This window comes from Canis lupus, chromosome 5 (genome assembly GCF_011100685.1).
Source record: "Canis lupus familiaris isolate Mischka breed German Shepherd chromosome 5, alternate assembly UU_Cfam_GSD_1.0, whole genome shotgun sequence".
In the NCBI taxonomy this organism is placed as follows: Eukaryota; Metazoa; Chordata; class Mammalia; order Carnivora; family Canidae; genus Canis; species Canis lupus.
In genome coordinates, this window is record NC_049226.1 from 33,073,079 (window position 1) to 33,094,197 (window position 21,119).

Consider the following 21,119-nt stretch of genomic DNA (forward strand, 5'->3'; position numbering starts at 1 on the left):
GGTAAGAAAAAGGTAAGGGGCAGAAAAAGAGAAGAGAGGAATGAGGAGTGGAGCCACCGTGAGGAACAGAGACACCTGTGCCTTGAGGGTGGAGGTCGAGACCCCAGAATTGGCCCAGATTCGGGGGGCTCAGGGTCCCGAAGCTCCTCTGGCCTCTACTGGGCCTGGACACCCCACCCACCCACCACCCCCGCCGTGAACAAGGGTCCCTCTCCTCAACTCCGCTGTCTGCAGCAGCCTGCACGGGCCTCTGCTCTCTCCCCAGAGAACCTACCTGCTACAGCCAGTATCCCGCAGGCAGCATGGATAATCGAGGATAGATCATCACCAGTCAACACCCGTTTTCCATCATTCCATCACCGTGTCATGATATCATGACAGTCTGGTCGGGACTGGGAGAGATAAAAATGATGTTGTTTGCACTTCTCCCACTGAAAGGTGGAGATTCCATCTCCTCCCCCTGGAAGCTACCCTGGCCCTAGGGAATGTCGGAAGGGGCATCTAAGGACTTCTAAGGCAAAAGACACCTGTGTGGCTTAGTGGTTGAGTGTCTGCCTTTGGTTCAGGGCATGATCCCCGGATCCTGGGATCAAGTCACACATTGGGCTCCCCGCCCGGCCCCTGCATCTCCCTCTGCCTGTGTCTCTGCCTCTCTCTGTGTCTCTCATGAAGAAATATATAAAATCCTTTATTTAAAAAAAAGATTATCATAAGAAGCTTCTCACCTCCTGTCTGAGCCTCCTGGACTCTTTGTGACCTTGAGCCTTGTTGTTAAGAAGTCACCATGCTGAAGAGACCATGTGCACCTGTACCTGTTGACTGTCCCAGCTGAGTGGAGCCTTGGAGCCATCTGCTTCAAGCTGTCAGACACAGGGATGAACTTCTCTTTAGCCTGTATTCCAACCAATTTGCCCCGAAGAGGACCCAGTATCCTTGCCGGTGCCATAGGAAACAGAAGAACCACCCAGCAGAGCCCTATTCAAATTTCTGTTATGCAGAATCATGGGGCACCAAATGATTGCTGTCAGCCACTAAGTTTAGTGTACTTAATCATGCAGTCATGAACAACCAGAGCACACCTCTCACTTAGGAAGTCCTCTAAACCTTTGCCAAGAGCTTTGAAAGACCTCAGGTCAGCAACTCACTGACAGGTAGTTTCTGAGAGGGACTCTGCCCAGAAAAGGCTGAATAGACAGATGGTGGTTTTGCCCCCTTTTTTTAGTAGCTACATCTGATTTTCCTTTGGGGATCCACTCATCCTTCCGTCAGCTCATGTGGTTTGTGTGGAGCTAACTCCTGCTCCTGTCTTGGATTCTGTGACCAAGGGGGGTTCAATGAGGGTCAGCCCCAGGATCTTTGTTAGAGGTAGTAACAGGGAGGCACTGCACTGGTTTTTGTGCTGCGGTCGCTAAGCTGACAGGATAGAAGCCCACAGCTGCTGCAAACCATCTCTGCCACCACTTGGGAAGAGTTTACCTGAGAATACAGTCAGCACGGTTCCACACAGAAAAAAGCAGAACTGAAACAGTGAGGGAGAACAATTTCTGACACGTTTTGGGCACTTGGATCCATCCAAGCCTGAAACCGGTTACTGCTGAACTTTCCAGTTACACAAGTTGGTATATTCCCATATTTTATCAAGCTAGTTTGAATTTAGAATATCCTATTCATTCAGCTCTGCTAATTAAAATTGTACCAACTTTTCATGACAAGTTTAAAACTCACCTCCTACAAGGAGACCTCATTGAATGATACAGGGAATATTTATTGCCTGGGATTTTCTGTTGGCCAGAAATCACTTCCTCACATACTTATGAAAAAATCTACACTATCCCCACAGCTCCTCATCACCACCAACGTGGCTGGACACACACCCAGCCTGGCATCTTGTCTGACTCCTTCTTTTTGGACAGAGGAACTTGGGCCAAGGTGGATCCTTGTCCCAAACTGGGCCACTGAGAATCCTTTACTGGGGAACTTGAAATTTGAACCAAGATGCTCTAAACCCGTCTGCTGTCTTAGACTGAGAATATGTAAACTTTGGAAATACAAATCAAAACCACAATGAGATACAACCTCACACCAGTGAGAATGGTGAAAATTAACAAGACAGGAAACTACAAATATTGGAGAGGATGTGGAGAAAAGGAAACCCTCTTGCACTGTTGGTGGGAATGTGAACTGGTGCAGCCACTCTGGAAAACTGTGTGGAGACTCCTCAAAGAGTTAAAATTAGAGCCACCCTATGACCCAGCAATTTCACTGCTGGGGATTTACCCCAAAGATACAGATGCAGTGAAATGGCAGGACACCTGCACCGCAATGTTTGTAGCAGCAATGTCCACAATAGCCAAACTGTGGAACGAGCCTTGGTGTCCACTGAAAGATGTGAAGATAAAGAAGATGTGGTCTATATACACAATGGAATATTCCTCAGCCATTAAGAAATGACAAATACCCATCATTTGCTTTAATGTGGATAGAACTGGAGGGTATTATGCTGAGTGAAATAAGTCAATCGGAGAAGGACAAACATATGGTCTCATTCATTTGGGGAATACAAAAAATAGTGAAAGGGGTTAAAGGGGAAAGAAGAGAAAATGAGTGGGAAATATCAGAGAGGGTGACAGAACATGAGAGACTCCTAACTCTGGGAAATGAACAAGGAGTAGTGGAAAGGGAGGTGGGCGGAAGGATGGGGTGACTGGGTGACAGGCACTGAGTGGGGCACTTGACGGGATGAGCACTGGGTGTTGTGCGTATGTCGGCAAATCGAACTCCAATAACAAAATATACAAAAAAAAAAAAAAAGAATATGTGAACATGAATGGTGTGGCAGCCATCTCTACCATGTGGACTGGGAAACAGAAAGAACTGGTCAAGGGAGAAAAGAGATGGAGACAGGGAATTCCCTGAGTTTGTATAATGCTCCAGTCTCTGCCTCTAGGCTGTCCCCAAGGCTTACCTGTATCTCCAGCTTTGTGTCCTTATAATAATTTCTCCTTTTCACTCAAGTTCTCTCTCATGGGTACCTGTTACTTACAGTCTCCCTGATCTCTGGAGTGGTTCGATCCCATCTCCCTTCTCTTCTGAATCCATATTGCCCTGGACCACACCCTACCTTGAGGATGACAATAGGTTTCATCATAAATGCCGACTCCAATCGGATGGCTGTGCTTGTCTTGAGTGCTGCAACGACAAAGATTCTCAGGTTACTTTTGTGCTCAAGAAGAAAAATACATGGGTTGATTGGCAAGGTCTGCAGTGGGCACGAAATGGGAAGGGGCTGAGTGTCCACCATGTTTGTTCTCTAACCTTGTCACACATCCTTCCCCTCCGTACAATATCCAACTCAGTGCCTCACCTGGTCTAGACTCATATTTACTTGTTGAATGGATACATGACAAGAATGAGTGTTTAAGAGACCCATTCAGGGAGAGTGACAGGAAGTGGACAATGTGAGGATGAATCGTACATAAGAGACCGAGGCATCTGGTGCTCTCAATTTAGGAATCAAATACATGGGTGTGGTGGCAGGTGGGTTGGAGCACTCTTCTCACCTCCATCTGCATCTTGCTCATCCTACAAAATGCAGGTGAGCATTCTTTTTTTTAAAGACTTTATTTATTCATGAGGGAGAGAGAGAGGCAGAGACATAGGCAGAGCGAGAAGCAGGCTCTCCTATGAAGAATCTGATGCAAGACTTGATCCCTAGGATCATGACCTGAGCCAAAGGCAGATGCTCAACCACTGAGCAACCCAGGCACCCTGCAGTATGAGCATTCTTACTTGAAGGAAGCTTTCTCTGATATGCCCTACTTTCATGTCTGACATGGACCTTTGTACTAGTCAGGATTCTTCTGGTTGAAAGGGTTCAAGAGTTCATGAGTATTACATCTCACTACAGGCATGGCTGTATTCGGGAGCTCACATGAGGTGTCTCTATATAATCCTCAGGTATAATTTCTTCTGTTGTCTTCATTCTCAGATGGGCCCTCCCAAAATGGTTACAGAAATGGTCAGCAGCAGCTTTAAGACTTAGAAGTATCTTGTCAACTTCACAAGTCTAGGAAATGAAAGTGCTTTAAAAAACAAAAACAAAAAACCCAGAGGTGCCTGGGTGGCACAGTCAGTTGGGCAGTTGACTCTTGGTTTCTGCTGAGGTCATGATCTCAGGGTCCTGGGATCAAGCCCCACATTGGGGCTGATCCTCACTCAGCGAGGAATCAGCTTGAGACTCTCTCTTCCTCTCACTCAGCCCTTCCCCACTTCATGTACACACGCTGTCTCTTTAAAATAAATAAATAAAATCTTAAAAAAAAAAAAGGACAATTTCAAAGACAGAAAATCCTAGGACTGATTCTTACTGGCCTAGACAAAACCACCTATTCAACCCTGAATCAATTCCCAAACTCTGCCCCAAACTGTTTGGGTAGAACTGGATCATGTGCCTGCCCTTGGAGCCACAGGGTAAAGTCAGTTCCACTGTATCCATTTGGAACTGAGGATGGGAAGGGGCTCTTCTCTACAGGGCAAGGGGCTTGTCACCAGAAAAAAGGGTACGGGAGCTGCCATCCACAAACTGTCCTTTATGCTCCCCGTGGGCCCTACAGTTTTCCCACCAAATCAAGAGTCACTGGAGAATAAGGACTTGTTCTGCTTATCTTTTCACTCCTGGCCCCAGCACAGGGCCTAACACACAGAAGTTTGCAGACCCCTCCTACTAAAGACTTTGCCCATATCTCAGCAACAAAGAAAAATAACCAGAAAAGAGCTCCCTCATCATCCTCTTCCCAGACAACAGACCATCCTGCAACTGCATCCAACTAACCCCCATCTACAACAATAGAAGGTGTATCTCTCTGTTACGTTTTGCTGCCTAATCTTTCTCTTCCTCCTATTACCAACCCTTCACCTTTCCCTAATGAAACCACCCATTCTCACATTCAGCTGTGTTCATTTGCATGTAGTTGTGTATAGTTGAGTGGGACTCACCTTGGGATACTCCTTTGGTTGACTTTTGGGTTCCATCCTCTTGGCCACATTGGTTGGTTTGGGGATCCTAGTGTAACCCATTTAGAGCAATGAAAAAGGATGAGGTGAAAAGACATTCGACAAATTTTTGGAAAAGGAAAAAGTCAGCCCTCTTTCATAGTTGCTACCTAAAGAAAAGTGCCTCTGTTCTCTTAGTTGGTGTGGTGTGAGGATGCGAGGTTTGGAACTGCCCCTGTCACCGCCACACTACAGGGAACCAATGCTGCAGAAGGCAGAGAGGAGAGATGGAGAGGCAAGAAGTCTTAGTCTTATTTAGCGCGGCCATATGACAACCCCAAGGTGGAGGATGCACAAAACTGTCACCCTTGACATGCCACAGTTCAGCACTGGGGCTAGCTACCTTCCTACCCTGAACCAAATCTGGGTTCTAGGAGGAAGGTAGACAGGAGAGTAGATGTTGGATGCGTAATTCATTGCGTCTGTTAAACACTTTACCTCTGGATACTTCAGTTCCGATCATCACCTCTACTGCTAAAGTTGATTTGAGTTGGGATTGTCTATTGCTCCAACCTGTAATGGTCCTGCTGGTTGCACCCATGAGAGGCCAGTGTCCCCATCTGGGCTCTGGGCCCTACTCTTTCACCTTCTCAGGATTTTACTTCTGAGATTAGCCCTTCCTTTGCATCAGTTTCTCTCCTCATTCTCAGCAACTTAAACATGCTTTAGGGCAGTCCTGGGATGAGTCCCGCATCGAGCTCCCCGCAGGGAGCCTGCTTCTCCCTCTGCCTGTGTCTCTGCCTCTCTTTCTGTGTCTCTCATGAATAAATACATAAAAATCTTAAAAAATTAAAAAAATCACCTGGGAATCTTTAAAAAAACAAAAACAAAACCGTGGGTCTAACACCCAGGCCCCAGAGAGAGACCCGAGCATTGCTTTTTCGAGTGCCCCTGGTAGTTCTAATGTGAAGCCGGGATTGAGAATCACTGTAGGAAGAATTGTTCATCTTGCAAGAACCTCTCCTTCAGTCTTATATGCCTTCTTACTGCCTCATGCCTCTGCTCACTTTCACAGCAAAACTTATTTAAAACTATTCTACCAGGCAGCCCCAGTGGCTCAGTGGTTTAGCGTCGCCTTTGGCCCAGGGTGTGACCCTGGAGACCGAGGATCGAGTCCCACGTCAGGCTCCCTGCAAGGAGCCTGCTTTTCCCTCTGCCTCTCATGAATAAAGAAATAAAATCTTTAAAAAAATAAAACTATTCTACCCTTGTTCATTCTTTCTTTCTTATTTTTTTAAAAAGATTTTATTTATTTATTCATGAGAGACACACAGACAGAGAGAGAGAGAGAGAGAGAGAGAGGGAGAGAGAGAAGTACAGACACAGGCAGAGGGAGAAGCAAGCTCCAAGCAGGGAGCCTGATATGGGACTCCATCCTGGGTCTCCAGGATCAGGCCCTGGGCTGAAGGTGGCGCTAAACCACTGAGCCACCTGGGCTGCGCCCTTTATTTATTTTTAAACAAAACAGAAATTTATTTCTCACAGTTATGGAGGCTGGGTTCCCTTGCTGTTTCTAATTGCCTTCATTTGGTTCACTTCTTTTTATCATTTTGCAAGTTTAAAGAAACCAGTAAGACAAATGCAGAAAAAGAAAATAAAGATGAATGCAGACCTTTTACAAGGGCCCACATTTTTTTTTTAAGATTTCCTTTATTTATTCATGAGAGACATAGAGACAGAGGCAGAGACCCAGGCAGAGGGAGAAGCAGGCTTCCTGCGGGAAGTCAGATGCGGGACTCAATCCTGTGACCCCAGGGTCACACCCTGAGTCGAAGGCAGATGCTCAACCACGGAGTCCCACCTAGGTGCCCCCAGGCCCACCACTTTTTGTTGAGGCTCTACCCCACAAAAGTCCCCACAATCCAGAAAACATAACTGTTGCCTCTTTCAAGATATAGCCTGCTTAGGCAGAAGCACACAGCAAACAACAAAAGGTAATAGAAGGGGGCCTAGGAATGAAACTGATGGGGGGAATTAGAGATGAAGAAATGCAACAAGTTGATCTTCAAAGTTATTCTGGATGAAACCAGGTGCAACACAAACTTTGACTTTTACCTCCTACCCAAGGTCCATTAAAATGGCAACAAAGGGATTTATTTATTTATGTTTTTTAAGGGTCTTGTGGTAGGTGAACTGTATTCAAAGATTCCTTCCTTTTCTGTCAAGAGTCCATTTCCCCTCCCACATCACTCTGAGCCCCTCGGTGATTTGCTGTGACCAATGGAATGTGTGGGCCCTGATGCTGTGTCAGCTCCTGTCTCAAGGCTTCAAAGCCTAGGGAATTAGAGCTTTGGGTTTCTCAGGGACCAGGCAATCTGTAACGAAGCTAGGCAGGATTTACTGAATGGTGAGAGGCCACACGACAGAGAGAAAGACCCAGCCAGCCCCCTAGCCACTGACATGTGAGCACAGGCAATTTGGTAGCCCCAGCTGCAGGGTATCTCCCAAGCAAATGGGAGAGAGACCCCGTCTGATGCTACGTGGAGTCTTGCCCAAACTGTAAAATCGTCAGGAAATAAACAATTCTTCATATTTTTAACTATGATTCTGGCTGGTTGGTGATACAATAGATGACCTACATAGATGGAGGCCTATCCCACAAATATCAAAAACAAATCCCAGCATTAATAACCTCAGGGAAATGAAACATTGCAACCATGAAACACAAACAGGGCACTATTAGAGAATGTATGCATGGAACAACAACAACAAAAAAAAAAAACAGCTCTTGAAATGAAAACTATGATAGAATTTAAAAAAAAAAAAACGCAATCGATTGGAAGAGGAAGTTGAGGAAATTGACCAAGGGCAACCAGATGGGAACTAGGGAAGAAAATAAAAGAAATTGGAGAACCAGTGCAGGAGATCCAACATCTAAATCATCAGAGTCCAAGAACAAGACATTAGATGACATGAAGAGAAGAAAGTAATCATGAAAGAATCCCGCGGTGAAGGACATGAGCTTCAAGATTGAGAAGTCCTAGTAAGAGGCCTGAACAAAGAGGAAATGATGGCCATGCGTCATCATGAAGTTACAGAGCCCAAGAGACAAAGGGAAGATCCTCAAAGCTTCTGGAAGGAACATCAGGTCATATGAAAAGAACCAGAAATCCAAATGGCTTTAGGCTTCTTTATAGCAACACTGCTTCCATGAGGCAATGCTCTCCAGATTCGGAACCAGAATCACTTCCAAGTTATCATGCAGGTGTGCGGGTGGATTATGGGCGTTTCCAGACATGCGAGGTCTTGAAAGCTTCTCGTCCCTCCCCTGTACCCTTTGTGAAGCAGCTAGCTAGTGAAGAGTGTGCTCCATGGAAATGAAATAAGCCGAGAAAGAGGAAAGCCTGGGGTACAGGAGACGGGTGCACTAGTGGGGACAGAATCCCTAGGGTGGGGGGGAACGATGCCAGAGCTCAGGATGACAGCTAAGTAGGGAGCCAGAGGGCACCGCACTGCTGGTGACAGCCTAGGAGTATCTGATGTGCCTGAGCGTGCTTGGGGATCCAGATGAAAGGTAAAGTTAATACAAGCATCTAGACAAATAATAACAAGTAGATAATTATTACCTAGAGAAGACAGAAAGGGTTTTGTCAAGGGTTTCTTTCTTTAGGCAAGAAAAAAATAACCCTATAGTTCACTATAAAAGCATCCACCTAGTCAAATCACATGACTACTGAGTGCTGGTTTGCTGCAGTCCTACTGAACTTCTATCTGAAGGTGAGGTGAGATAGGTTTGCAGGTGTCATAGGAGCTAGGAGTGAGGCCAGCAATCCTCTCTTCCTAAAGCTGAAAACAAAACAAAACAAAAACAATAAATAAGTGATACTTGCAAGCTGTTTGAGATGTGGCAATCAAAACCAAGAATACACTAAAAGAGAGGAAAGCTATTGTCTTTGATGAGAGGAAAACAGCAGGGGTGGGGCAGAGAACCCCTGTTGTCAGTGAGAAACTTCCAGAACTGTTTGTCTCTCTCTTTTATTTTTTTTTTAAGGTTTTATTTATTCATTCATGAGAGACACATAGGGAGAGAGGCACAGGCAGAGGGAGAAGCAGGCTCCATGCCGGGAGCCCGACTCGTGATTTGATCCTGGGTCTCATCCTGGGTCTCCAGGATCATGCCCTGGGCTGAAGGCAGCGCTAAACGACTGAGCCACCAGGGCTGTTCCTGTTTGTTTCTTTGAATTGTGTGCATCTACAGCTTTGATCAAAATTTTAGAATTTGAAAGAAAGAAGAAGAGGAGATAGGAAAGAAGGAAGGAAGTGGAGGAGGGAGGCAGGGAGAGAAGGAGGATGAAGATAGGAAGGAGCCAAATCATTCAGGAATTCAAAGCAGGGGCACACATCATCTGATGGGTATTTTTAAGCTTTGAGCAAGTTCCTTTACCCATCAGGGCTCTGATTCCTTCCTCTGCATCTCAAATGGTCAGATGACAGCTCCCGGAAGACCCTGCCAGCTCATCCCGGGCTGTGGGCCAGAACAGAGGCAAATATTGAAATGCTCTGGGGCAGGAGGTCTGAAGAAGAATCACCTTATTATGTCTCTTGAAAACGTAGGTTCCCCACGTTCAATCTCTGGAGACAGCCTCCCTGGTGTGAGGTAGGCAGGCTTGGGGAGGCATTTTTAACAAGCACCTGCGGTCCTGTTATCTATGTTGTGATGCAAGTGGTCTACTTGGCATGCCTTGAACACAAGAGTGCTCTAGGCCAGAGCCTAGGAGGTGCGGGGTCACAGTGAATCACAAGTCAACTCTCATTACACCAGGGAGAGACTGCCAATACCTTGTGAATGTCTTTCCCTGAAACAAGGAACAAACTACTGGCAAACAGATCCACCTAGAGTTGAGTAACTCTGTTCTCATAGGACTTGTGTCTACTGGGACCCTCTCTATGGCAACTGAAACTGATTTTTTTTTTCTTTTTTAAGATTTTACTTATTTGTTTGAGAGACACACACACAGAGCACAGCACAGGCTGGGGAGAAGGGGAGCAGGAAGGGCAGAGGGAGAAGAAGAAGCAGACTTCCTGCTGAGCAGGGAGCCCCAGGTGGGGCTCTATCCCAGGACCCTGAGATCATGACCTGGGTTGAAGGCAGATTCTTAACCCCCAGAGCCCCTCAGGCACTACTGAAGCTGATTTTCAATTTACAGTAGTGACACAAAGTCTCCTTTAAAATAGATTCATTTAGGGACACCTGGGTGGCTACGTGTCTCTGCCTCTCTGTTTCTCATGAATAAATATATAAAATCTTTAAATAAAATAAAAATTCATTTAAATTTATAAAAGGGAAAAGGAAGCAGAAAGTAACAAACAAAGGGAATCCAGTGAGGTATTTTAGGGTGGGAAAACAGTAAAGCATTCCTACTTTTCCTTAGCCTCACTGTGCACCCTGGCACATGCACATGTACAATATTGACTTATACCACAAGAGTGACCTACAAATAAAAAAATTTTTAATATATTAGAGAAGTGTAGTTCTTGCATATAGTTTACATGATAAATGGAAAACCTGGCCTGACAAAGGATCATAATGCAGAATAGATAGTTTGGGTAAAGAACATTAATAGACGGGACGCCTGGGTGGCTCCTTGGTTGAGCATTTGCCTTTGGCTCAGGGCCTAATCCCAGGATCTGGATCGAGTTTCACGTCGGGCTCCCCGCAGGGAGCCTGCTTCTTCCTCTGCCAGTGTGTCTCTGTGTGTGTGTGTCTCTCATGAATAAGTAGATAAATCTTTAAAAAAAAAAAAAGTCCCCAAACCTCAGGACCCCCGGATCCTGCTCGACCCTGCACGCTTGAGCATCCCTCCCTCCCAGCCCCGCCCCTCTCCGCTCCGCCCCGTTCGCTCGCGGGGCTCCAGGGCACTCGCAGCGGGTGACCCGGGCAGGGCGGGGCAGGGCGTGTCCCCGGCTGAGCCGCCAGCTTTAAAGCTGTCAGCAGCCGCAGGAGACAGCCAGACTTGGGCTGGAACTATGGCCGAGTTCAGCGTGACAGTGTCCACTGGGGAGGCCATCGGGGCCGGCACGTGGAACAAAATAGCCGTCAGCCTCGTGGGGACCCGGGGAGAGACGCCCCCCCTGCGCCTGGACCATCCGGGCAAGGAGTTCAGCGCGGGCGCTGTGAGTGCACCGCGGCGCGGGGTGGAGGCGGAGGAGGGAGCAGGGGCCGCCCCCTCCGACCCTAAATCTCTCCCCCCCAGGTGGAGGACTTCCAGGTGGCGTCCCCCCAGGACGTGGGCCCGCTGCTGCTGCTGCGCGTGCACAAGGCGCCCCTGCTGCTGCCCGCCCCGGTCGGGCCGGTGGCCCGTGACGCCTGGTTCTGCCGCTGGTTCCAGCTCACGCCGCCCCAGGGCGCCCCCTTGCGCTTCCCCTGCTACCAGTGGCTGGAGGGCGCGGGAAGCCTGGCGCTGCGCGCAGGGGCCGGTGAGCGGGTCGCGGGAGAGGAGAGGCCGGCGGGTGTGGCCCCCAGGGACCGGTGGGGACAGCCCCGTGTGGGAGCAGGGATGCTGGTAGGACCCGGGGCGAGGGGCGGAGCATCTGGGGCCGGAGGGGGCGGGGCGGGGGTCCCTGCCCGCCTGACCCTCTCCTGTGCTCTCACAGCCAAAGTCCCCTGGGCGGACGACCACCCCATCCTGCAGCAACAGCGCCAGGACGAGCTGAAGGCCAGGCAGGACTCGTACCAGTGAGGAGCGGGCCACTGGGGCGGGGGGGGGGGGGGGGCGGCGCTGGCCTCATAGGGATGTGGGCAGCCTGGCCTGGGCTGCCCTGGGAGACACCGACTCAAGTCCCGGCCAGTGGCCCTCTTCTAAGACAACAGTATCCGGGAGCTTGTTAGAAATGCAAATTCACTGACACTCAGGCCTACTGAATCACATCCTGAGGGTGGGGGCAGCAGAACGGCTTTAGCCTTAGGGAAGACTCTGCCAGAGTGTGAAAACCAGTGCTGGGAATGCCTGGGGCTTTATCTTACATCAGCTCGTTTTATCCTCCTGGAAATCGGGCAGAACCAGAAATCCACCACGCCAAAGCCCAGGAAACTCACCCTCCAGGGCAGGTGGGAGGAGGGCGCTTCTCTGCTCTAGGCTCAGCTCCTTAGAGGCTGCCCTGGTGGTGCAGGGTGGCTGCAGGGGAGTTGGGGCTTGGGGGGAAGGCTCCTGAGAGGCAGGGGGCCAGGGACCACCTGTGCTCAAGTGCAGGTTTTCAAAAGGTTGTGGTCTGGTCCACTCGGCCACTGCCTGAAGCCTTTAGCTCCAGGTCTCTGGGGGGGGAGGGTCCAGTAGCCGCTGGCTCATTTGGTTCCTCATGATTGCACGTGTGTTGTGAATTCTGTCCCCAAAGAAACCACTACACCCAAACAGCCCGCCCTAGCACCATATCTGCGAGAGAACAGATATGTCTGTAATGTGGCCTTTCTTCCTTTCCTATCAAAACGAAGACCTGGGGCGTCTGGGTAGCTCAGTCGGTTAAGCTCTGTCTGCCTTTGGCTCAGGTCATGATCCTGGGGATCATCAGGGCTTCTGCTTCTCCCTTTGCCCCTCACTCTGCTGGTTCTATCTCTGCCTCTCTCTCAAATAAATGAATAAGATCTTTAAAAAAAAAAAAAAAAAAAGACCCAAGGGTTCAGAGACCTAGAGCTAGACTAGGCCCTGCCGAAAGGAGGCATCATTTAACTTTTTAAATCCTTATTTCCTTCTGCAAAAGAAGCTAAGATTACCAATCTGATCTGTGTTAGGCCCACCCACTCCACACCTGCTAAACCAGAACCTGCATTTTCCCAAAATCTCTGGGTGAATGGGTTTGTACCTTCACATTTGAGAAGCCAGGTTGGGCCACCACCTAGGACAAGGTACTGTAGCTGCAACTTGTTCTTTAAAGTTGAAAGTTCAAACCCAAAGGCAATGACTGAAGGCAATGACTGAATGAATAAGAGAAGTCACCAGGGGTGGGGAGCAGAGGGGCGGGGCTCAGCTTTGCAGGGACTTGATTTCTACCACTGAACTGAAAGTCTTCAGGCTGTATTGCTTGCTTGAGAAAGATGCCTTAGGCCTTGGGCAGAGCAAATTTCCAGGTTCCCCCAAGCTATGGAAGTCAAAGTGTCTCTCCGTGGGATGCCTGCCGGGATGCCTGCCGAAGGCTACTGAAGCCTTCTGAACTCCCTGCTTCAAGACAGCCTCAGTCTTTGAGATGCATCTGTGTAAGTCAGGGATCTTGGGTTGTAAGGAGAAAATAGATCCTCAAGCAGACCGGAGGGGGGCTCTCAGAAGTACTGGAAGCATAGCCAGATCTCACAGGCCAGAAACCAAGCTGATTCTGTCTCTGGGGGCCTAGATGCTTCTCTCTCTTGCTTCATGTTTCTCTCTCTCTCTCTCTCTCTCTCTCTCTCTCTGTAGAACAGCTTTCTTTGGATCCCAGTCCTCATAGTGGAAAGTGGCCATCACTAACAAACCTTATGTTTACATGTGGTAGTCTAGAAATCCAGACTGAGACCCTCATTGGCTCAGCCCTGTTTAAAAAAAAAAAAATTTCAACCAAGTACATTTGAAGATCAAGTTGGCTTTATTCAATGATTCACAAATTAGGCAGCATCCCCTGAAGCAGAAAAGAAGGAGTTCTGAAGGGGTGCCTGGGTGGCTCAGTGGTTGAGCAACTGCCTTTGGCTCAGGGCGTGATCTGGGGGTCCTGGGATCGAGTCCTGCATCGGGCTCCCTGCAGGGACCCCTGCAGGCTCCTCTGCCTGCTTCTCCCTCTGCCTCTTTCTGTGTGTCTCTCATGAGTAAATAAATAAAATATTTTTTAAAATAAAATAAGGACTTCTGAAGAGCCATACAAAATAGTAGCCTTTTATAGGCAGATGGAGGCAGCAAAAGGAAGTTTCCAGCAAAAAGCAGAGAGTTTCAGACAAGGTCACCTTCCTGTGGGGTAAGGTGGGGAATCTGTTAGGAGATCACCTCACTGGTGATGACCCAATAATTCCAGATTGACTGATGTTAAAGGTCACATTCCTGGGAGAGGCTGAACTTGCAAATAGGTTAGATATTAAATCTTGGTTTGTGGATGTGGGCTTAGCACAAGTGACTCCATTTTGGACTCGATGTCTCTTTTTCTCTTTTTTTTTTCTTTAATTTTATTTATTTATTTGACAAAGAGAGAACACAAGCAGGGGGTGCAGGAGAGGGGGAAGCAGGCTCCACGCTGAGCAGAGAGCCCAATGTGGGGACTCGATCCCAGGATCCTGGGATCGTGACCTGAGCCAAAAGCAGATGCCTAACCAACTGAGCCACTCAGGCACCCCCTCGATGTCTCTTTTTCAACAGCCCCAATCTCTGATTCCCCAGAAGAGACTTTGATTGGCCTCGTTCTGGTTAGGTGCCCAGCCCTGGACCTGTCACCTATGCTCAGGGGAGAAGTCTCACTGTGGGAACGTGGCAGCTCCCCTCTCAGCTTTGTAGGTGCCTGGCAAAGGCAGAGCTCGAGAATACTCTTGCTTGCAGAAGGTGGCTGGCTGTGACAAGGGCCTCCCTCTGCCCTTGCCCTAGTCAGTGGGCTCCTGAGTCTTCTTGTTGACCACCTTCCTGCTCCTCTCTCCAGCTGGAAGACATACAGCCCGGGCTGGCCTCACTGCCTGGATGAGAAGTCTGTGAAAGATCTGGATCTCAACATCAAATACTCTGTAATGAAGAATTCCTGCTTCTACCTGAAAGTCAGCTCCGCGTAAGGATGCCCGCTCCCTCCCGACCCTGGGCCTCAGATGCCCTAGAACTCCTGCCTTCTGCCCTCTCGCACCATCAAGGATCTGGGTCACACAGCCCTACCCAGGGCACAGCCTCTGCCCGCCACCTTCCCACAGGACAATGATTATCTCAGGGACAGTGGCTACTTCAGGATCTGGGGGCTGCTTCAAGGACCTAGGAAGGATAAGGCTAGCTGACAGGGGATGGTCTCCCAGGGCCTCTTGCCCCCTCCCCACCCTTCATATTCTCTGGCAGGATTACGGAGCTGAAACTCAAGGGGCTGCTGGACCGCAAGGGGCCCTGGAAGAGTCTGAATGAGATGAAAAGGATGTTCAACTTCCGGAAGACCCCAGCCGCTGGTGAGGAACCCGGGCTGGGGCTCCTGACTTCTTCCCTGAGATGTCAGCTGTCATAATTGTCCGGAGCCTCAGAAAACCAAGCACTGATTCACTGCGTGACCCTGGGCAGGCCCCTGTCCCTCACTCAGCCTTACTTCCTCCACATATAGAGGAGAGAGTGTAGACTGGGTGCATTCCTAACCTTCTCATGCTTCTTAATCCAACAGACATTGGTGGGGCAGCTGCCCATCAGACACTGGGTTAGGGGCTGTGGACAGTCTTTGTCCCTATAGGGCTCACAGCCAAGCAGGTGAGTGGATGTTAGGCTCAAAATCAAAATAATGAGTTTCACTTTTTTTTTTTAAGATTTTATTTATTTATTCATGAGACACAGAGAGAGAGAGGCAGAGACACAAGCAGAGGGAGAAGCAAGCTCCCTGCGGGGAGCCCAATGCAGCACTCGATCCCGGAACCCTGGGGTCACACCCTGAGCCAAAGGCAGACACTCAACCACTGAGCCACCCAGGTGCCCCGAGTTTCACCTATGAAACCTGTTCAATGGCCCCAGCGAGAGTACAGAAAGGGGGGACCTGCCTAGTCTGGGCAGTGACGGGGTGGGGGGGGGTGCGGTCCCAGAAAGCTCTCCCAAGGAGGTGACTTCTGTGCCAAGACCTGAAAGTCTGACAGTACCAAAAAAGGGCAGATAGTGAATGTGAAGGCCCCGAAGATGGAAGGACCAGAGGCCTTTGGGGGGCGGGGGGTAAGGTGGTAGGGAGAAAGTCCTCTCTGCTTTGACCAGAGGGAGGGAAGAAAGAGACAGAGGGGAGGAGGTGCATGGGACCCAGGGGTACAGGGCTGTGTAGACCAGGATGGGAATTCCGGCTTTTCCCAGGCGCAGTGGGAAGCTTTGGCTGGCTGCCAGCGAAGGGCTGATGTGGCCAGATGTGCCCTGTGGGTGGCAGGTCGTTAGCAGATGTGACTGGCAGCAGGAGGAGCTGTTACAAGGCCCTAGCCTCAGTCAGTAGGGGATGGTGGCCTCAGCAGGGCAGTGACAGCAGAGACGGAGTGGACAGGTGGGGCCAGAGCACCTCAGGACGGAGCATTAGTGGGACCCGAGGGGGAGAGGAGGAGAGGGAGCTCATGCAAGGGGTCCCCAGCTGTGCCGTGGCCACCGCTGGATGGAGGAGCCCGTCCTCAGATGCCAGGTGACGAGTGAGGTGGGGCCAGAGCCGCAGCCCAGTCTGTCTGACATGGTGCATTTGAGGCTGCTGAATCCTGGGCTTGGGGTGTCAGGGAGACGGCAGGACAGGTGGGCAGGGGACTGGGCCTTGCTGCTTTGGTGAAAGGCAGTGACTGAAGCCCAGGCTGAGAAAGGTATAGAGTGAAAAGCAGAGGGAGCCGGACGGACCCGGAGCAACTCCACCCTGAAGCTCCCAGATGGGGCTTCCGGGCTGACGTGACCTGGCCCCCCTCCCCCGCCGCCCTTGCCCCAGAGTACACGTTGGAACACTGGCAGGAGGACACCTTCTTCGCCTCCCAGTTCCTGAATGGCCTCAACCCTGTCCTGATCCGCCGCTGTGGCCACCTCCCAGAGAACTTCCCCGTCACTGATGACATGGTGGCCCCGGTGCTGGGCCCCGGGACCAGTCTGCAGGCCGAGCTGGAGGTGAGGGACTGGGGATCCAGGCTCTGCACACTGCCGTCCCAGTGCCTCTCCCTATCCCCTCCTGGAGAGGGCCCTAAGGACCTGCCCAGTGCCAGGGGCACCCTCTCCCAGGCACACTCCTCTCCCTGCCCTGAGTCCTCTCCCCGCCCCACCCCTGCCTCCCTTAGAAAGCCAGATGGCAGCCCCTGCTCCCCTGCTCTGTCCTGCAGAGGGGCTCCCTGTTCCTGGTGGATCACGGCATCCTCTGCGGCGTCCGCACCAATCTCATTAACGGGAAGCCTCAGTTCTCCGCAGCCCCGATGACCCTGCTGTACCAGAGCCCCGGGGGAGGGCCGCTGCTGCCCCTTGCCATCCAGGTCAGCAGCAGGGCAGGGGGATGGAGGAGTTTGGCCGAGGGGTTGGCAGACACCCGCGGCCACCTCTCCCTGACCCCCTCCTCCTATAGCTCAGCCAAACTCCAGGACCCGCCAGCCCCATCTTCCTGCCCAGTGACAACAAGTGGGACTGGCTGCTGGCCAAGACATGGGTGCGCAATGCCGAATTCTCGGTCCATGAGGCTGTCACGCACCTGTTGCATGCGCACCTGCTGCCAGAGGTTTTCACCATGGCTACACTGCGCCAGCTGCCCCACTGCCACCCACTCTTCAAGGTCAGTGGCTCAGCAGGGTGGCCTGGATCGTGGTCCTGCACCTCGGGGTACTCTGCGGCCTGTCCCCATACGGCCCTATCCTTCCAGGCTGGGGTGCAGGGCCCCCATCCTGCTTCAGCAGCCTCTCCCTGTATGACTGCTCCCCCCACCCCAACCCTGGGAACCTGCTTTCCCACAGGCCTTGAGCCTGGGTGAGGTGAACGGGGACTGGGGTGAGGGAGGAGACTGCATGTGACTTCTTGGGGCAGAGCAGACCAGCAGGCAGCAGCCATCCGCAAGCCTAGTTCTTATGAGAGCTCTGGGGCTTGCAGATGTCAGGGTGTGCACACGGCTCCGAGAGGCCAGCAGGTCTCTTGTGGACGGCAGTAGGGAGATGGAGCCCTCGGAGGGAGACCTATGTCTATAAAGTGGTTCTGTAGGTTCCCTGGCTCTGCTAAGCCTTCAGATGGCCCCAATTCCTTTCCCCCAGGGACCTGGGGCCTCTCCTCTTCAAAGGGCAGCAATTCCCCCGTGCGGAGTCCACAGCATGTTGGATTCACCGATTCTTACTTAGACAGTGTCCTGGGTCCCGGACGCAGGCCTTTCTCTATCCTCTTCGGTCCAGGCTGATTCTTTCTGACAATCTGCAGCTTCTAGGGCTTGGTGGTCTGGGGGAATGGCTCCATTTTGCTCCACAGGCCCTGCTTTTCATGGTGTTGGTGAATCATAGAATGCTATAGCTGGGGGCTTGTCGTGCTCCTCCAGATCAGCCCCTCATTTGTCCAGAGAGGGGAAGGTGGTGCCAGGCCCGGGTCCCAGTACAAGGTGCTGGTGGCGCGCAGCCCCCAGCACTAGGTCTGGAGCCCCAATCCCTCTCCCAAGCTGGCCCTCTTGTCCCCGTCGTCTCTTTCTATGGGTGATTTCTAAGACCTGGTGCCTCCAGGCAGGGAGGTCTGGGGCTGGGGAGACTCAGGCCTCACCCATCTCTGTCTTCTCTGACCCTTCTAGCTGTTGATCCCACACACTCGGTATACCTTGCACATCAACACTCTGGCCCGTGAGCTGCTCATCGCCCCAGGGCAGGTGGTGGACAGGGTAAGCTCAGCCTCTGGGAGGCCGAAAGAGGGTGGTGGGACACTCCCTGTCTCTCCCGCCAATGCTACTTCTGGGGCTGGGGCTCGGGCACCCAGGAGTTCTGTCTTCCAGTCCACAGGCATTGGCATTGGAGGCTTCTCTGAGCTGATACAGAGGAACATGGAGCAGCTAAACTATTCTGTCTTGTGTCTGCCTGAAGATATCCAGGCCCGTGGAGTCAAAGACATCCCAAACTACTACTACCGGGATGATGGGCTGAAGATCTGGGGTGCAGTGGAGAGGTGAGGTGGCCGTCCTCAGAGAGCTGGGGGGTCGGGGAGGTAAGAAGATGGGGGAGAAGCAGGGGGTTGGTCGGGGGGGCCGCCAGGGAGGCTCGGGGCAAGAAGGAGGGCTGGACATTGACACTGAGCAGCGCTGCTCCTCAGAGAGGGTCAGGGTCCAAAGTCGGGACTGAACCCAGTGCCCCTTGCAGCTTTGTCTCCGAGATAATCAACATCTACTACCCGAGTGATGCATCCGTGTGTGAGGACGGTGAACTCCAGGCCTGGGTGTGGGAGATCTTCTCCGAGGGCTTCCTGGGCAGGGAGAGCTCAGGTATGGGGACCTCAGGCCCCTGCAGCATTGGTCCTGGGGACTTGGCCACCACATGCCCAGCCCCCCTCTTCCCGCAGGTATGCCCTTCTCACTGGAGACCCGGGAAGCCCTGGTGCAGTATGTCACCATGGTGATATTCAACTGCTCAGCCAAGCACTATGCCGTCAGTGCGGGGCAGGTGAGAGGGCTCGGTGCCAGGCCAGGGTGGCGGGATGGATATGGGGTGGGCTTCGAGAACTCAACGTGGCCTTCTCGGCCTACAGTTTGACTCCTGTGTCTGGATGCCCAACCTGCCCGCCAGCATGCAGCTGCCACCCCCCACCTCTAAAGGCCAGACAAGGCCAGAGGGGTTTCTAGCTACCCTCCCGCCGGTCAATGCCACATGTGACATTATTGTGGCCCTCTGGTTGCTGAGCAAGGAGCCTGGAGACCAAGTGAGTATGGGGGCTGGGGGCCGAGCCGGGCCAGCTCTGGGATGTGCAAGGGGTTGTTGTTTCCCTTCTCTGGACCAGACCCAACACTGCCATCAATTGATGGACCTGGGTCCCTTCACCTCACTGAGCTTTCCCAGGGGGACACATGAGCATTGGGCATATTGCAAGGAGGGTCAAATTATCAAATGAGGTGATGCAAAGTCACCCTAGCTTCAAGATGATTGTGCTGGGGGGTGGGGATGCCCCCTTTAAGACTCTGACTTGAGCTTAGTCTCCAAGAGCTGCCTGCAGGGATCTCTAGAGGGAGGGGCACGAATGAGGCTCAGTGGGGTCTGCTTCCAGGAGGGTGAAGGCGAGTCACACCTGTTGAGTGTCCCCTTCACTCAGCCTTGTGGTTGGTTCCCAGCGGCCCCTGGGCACCTACCCAGAGGAGCACTTCACAGAGGAGGCTCCCCAGCAGAGCATCGCGACCTTCCAGAGCCGCCTGACCCAGATCTCAAAGGAGATCCGGGAGCGGAACCAGGAGCTGGCACTGCCCTACACCTACCTGGACCCTCCGCTCATTGAAAACAGTGTGTCCATCTAACTCCCCTGAAGAACGAGGTGCTCTGAGGCCTCCCTTTGACCCATCAATCCAGGCCACCCAGACCAAAGGACTCCCCCAGAAAACCTGTGCCCCATATGCCTCACCTGGGACAACCAAGCCACCTGTAACTCACCCCACACACACAACACAACAACAGAAACAAAACAGAGAAACAAAAGGCCCCAGAGAACAGGACTTTCATGAGACAGTACCTTTTGAAGAACCCAAGCTTCCAAGTGCCTGAACACCCACAGTTCCCTTAAAGGGTTTTATAACTTTGTTTTGCTTTGCATTTATGCCTTACATTACGATGAGAGGGGGATGTAATCCTACCCCTGATCCCACTGACCGCAGCTGAGTGGACCTAATGGCCACCTCACCTCCTACAGGCTTCCCAGCAGCACAAGGGGTGGCAGGTGGAAAAATCGCCCAAGAGGTTGATAGTGACCTATGGTCCCAGCTAGAAAATGAACAACCCACAAAGAAGGGGCCACCAGAAGCAGGGCAGGAGAAGGACGACTTTCTGGGACACGCAGGCTGTGCCCACATATGCTTTCTTAAAAACTTGCTCCAAAGTTGGACAAAAGGCACCTGGGTGGCTCAGTCAGTTGGGCATCTGCCTTCAGCTCAGATCATGATCCTGGGGTCCTGCGATTGAGCCCCCAAGTCGGGCTCCCTTCTGAGCGGGGAATCTGTTTCTGCCTCTGCCCCTCCTCCTGCCTGTGCTCTCTCTCCCTTCCCCCATTCAAATAAATAAATACATGTTTTTAAAAAAAGAAAAGAAAATAGCATACCATTAATCACATACTGCCTTCCAGATTCAACCCTCAGCAGTGGAATGTCAACACTTCATACACATTCTTTCATTCTGTTTTTCTTTTTTCTCGGTCCAAATCAAGAAGTGTCCATTGAGGCCAAAATGGGTCCCCTTGAATTCACCTAATGACTTCCATCTCTTCCATAAAACAATGTGGACAGAAAGCAATATGTATTCTAATCAC

General features: G+C 51.4%; 1 protein-coding gene across 2 annotated transcripts; it reads left to right on the forward strand.

Annotated features, from left to right (window-relative positions):
* The first annotated feature begins 10,967 nt into the window (after nucleotides 1–10,967).
* Nucleotides 10,968–20,823, forward strand: ALOX15B (arachidonate 15-lipoxygenase type B). Of its 2 annotated transcripts, none has more exons than XM_038535523.1 (14): nucleotides 10,968–11,166; nucleotides 11,247–11,469; nucleotides 11,647–11,728; nucleotides 14,635–14,757; nucleotides 15,033–15,136; nucleotides 16,609–16,781; nucleotides 16,991–17,137; nucleotides 17,227–17,430; nucleotides 18,418–18,504; nucleotides 18,616–18,785; nucleotides 18,977–19,098; nucleotides 19,176–19,276; nucleotides 19,362–19,532; nucleotides 19,920–20,823. In XM_038535523.1, the coding sequence occupies exons 1-14, from the start codon at nucleotides 11,020–11,022 to the stop codon at nucleotides 20,097–20,099; spliced, it is 2,034 nt and encodes a 677-aa protein (XP_038391451.1). In that variant the 5' UTR covers nucleotides 10,968–11,019; the 3' UTR covers nucleotides 20,100–20,823. The 2 variants fall into 2 exon arrangements, with proteins under 2 accessions (XP_038391451.1, XP_038391450.1); XM_038535522.1 differs by having other exon boundaries at nucleotides 19,939–20,823.
* Nucleotides 20,824–21,119: the final 296 nt, after the last annotated feature.

Bases quoted from the DNA above. Each gene is read 5' to 3' on its own strand.
- ALOX15B (XM_038535523.1), top strand. From the start codon at position 11,020: ATGGCCGAGTTCAGCGTGACAGTGTCCACTGGGGAGGCCATCGGGGCC. The intron at 14,758-15,032 runs GTAAGGATGCCC...ATTCTCTGGCAG, and splicing joins TACCTGAAAGTCAGCTCCGC to GATTACGGAGCTGAAACTCA. The intron at 17,431-18,417 runs GTCAGTGGCTCA...TGACCCTTCTAG, and splicing joins ACTGCCACCCACTCTTCAAG to CTGTTGATCCCACACACTCG.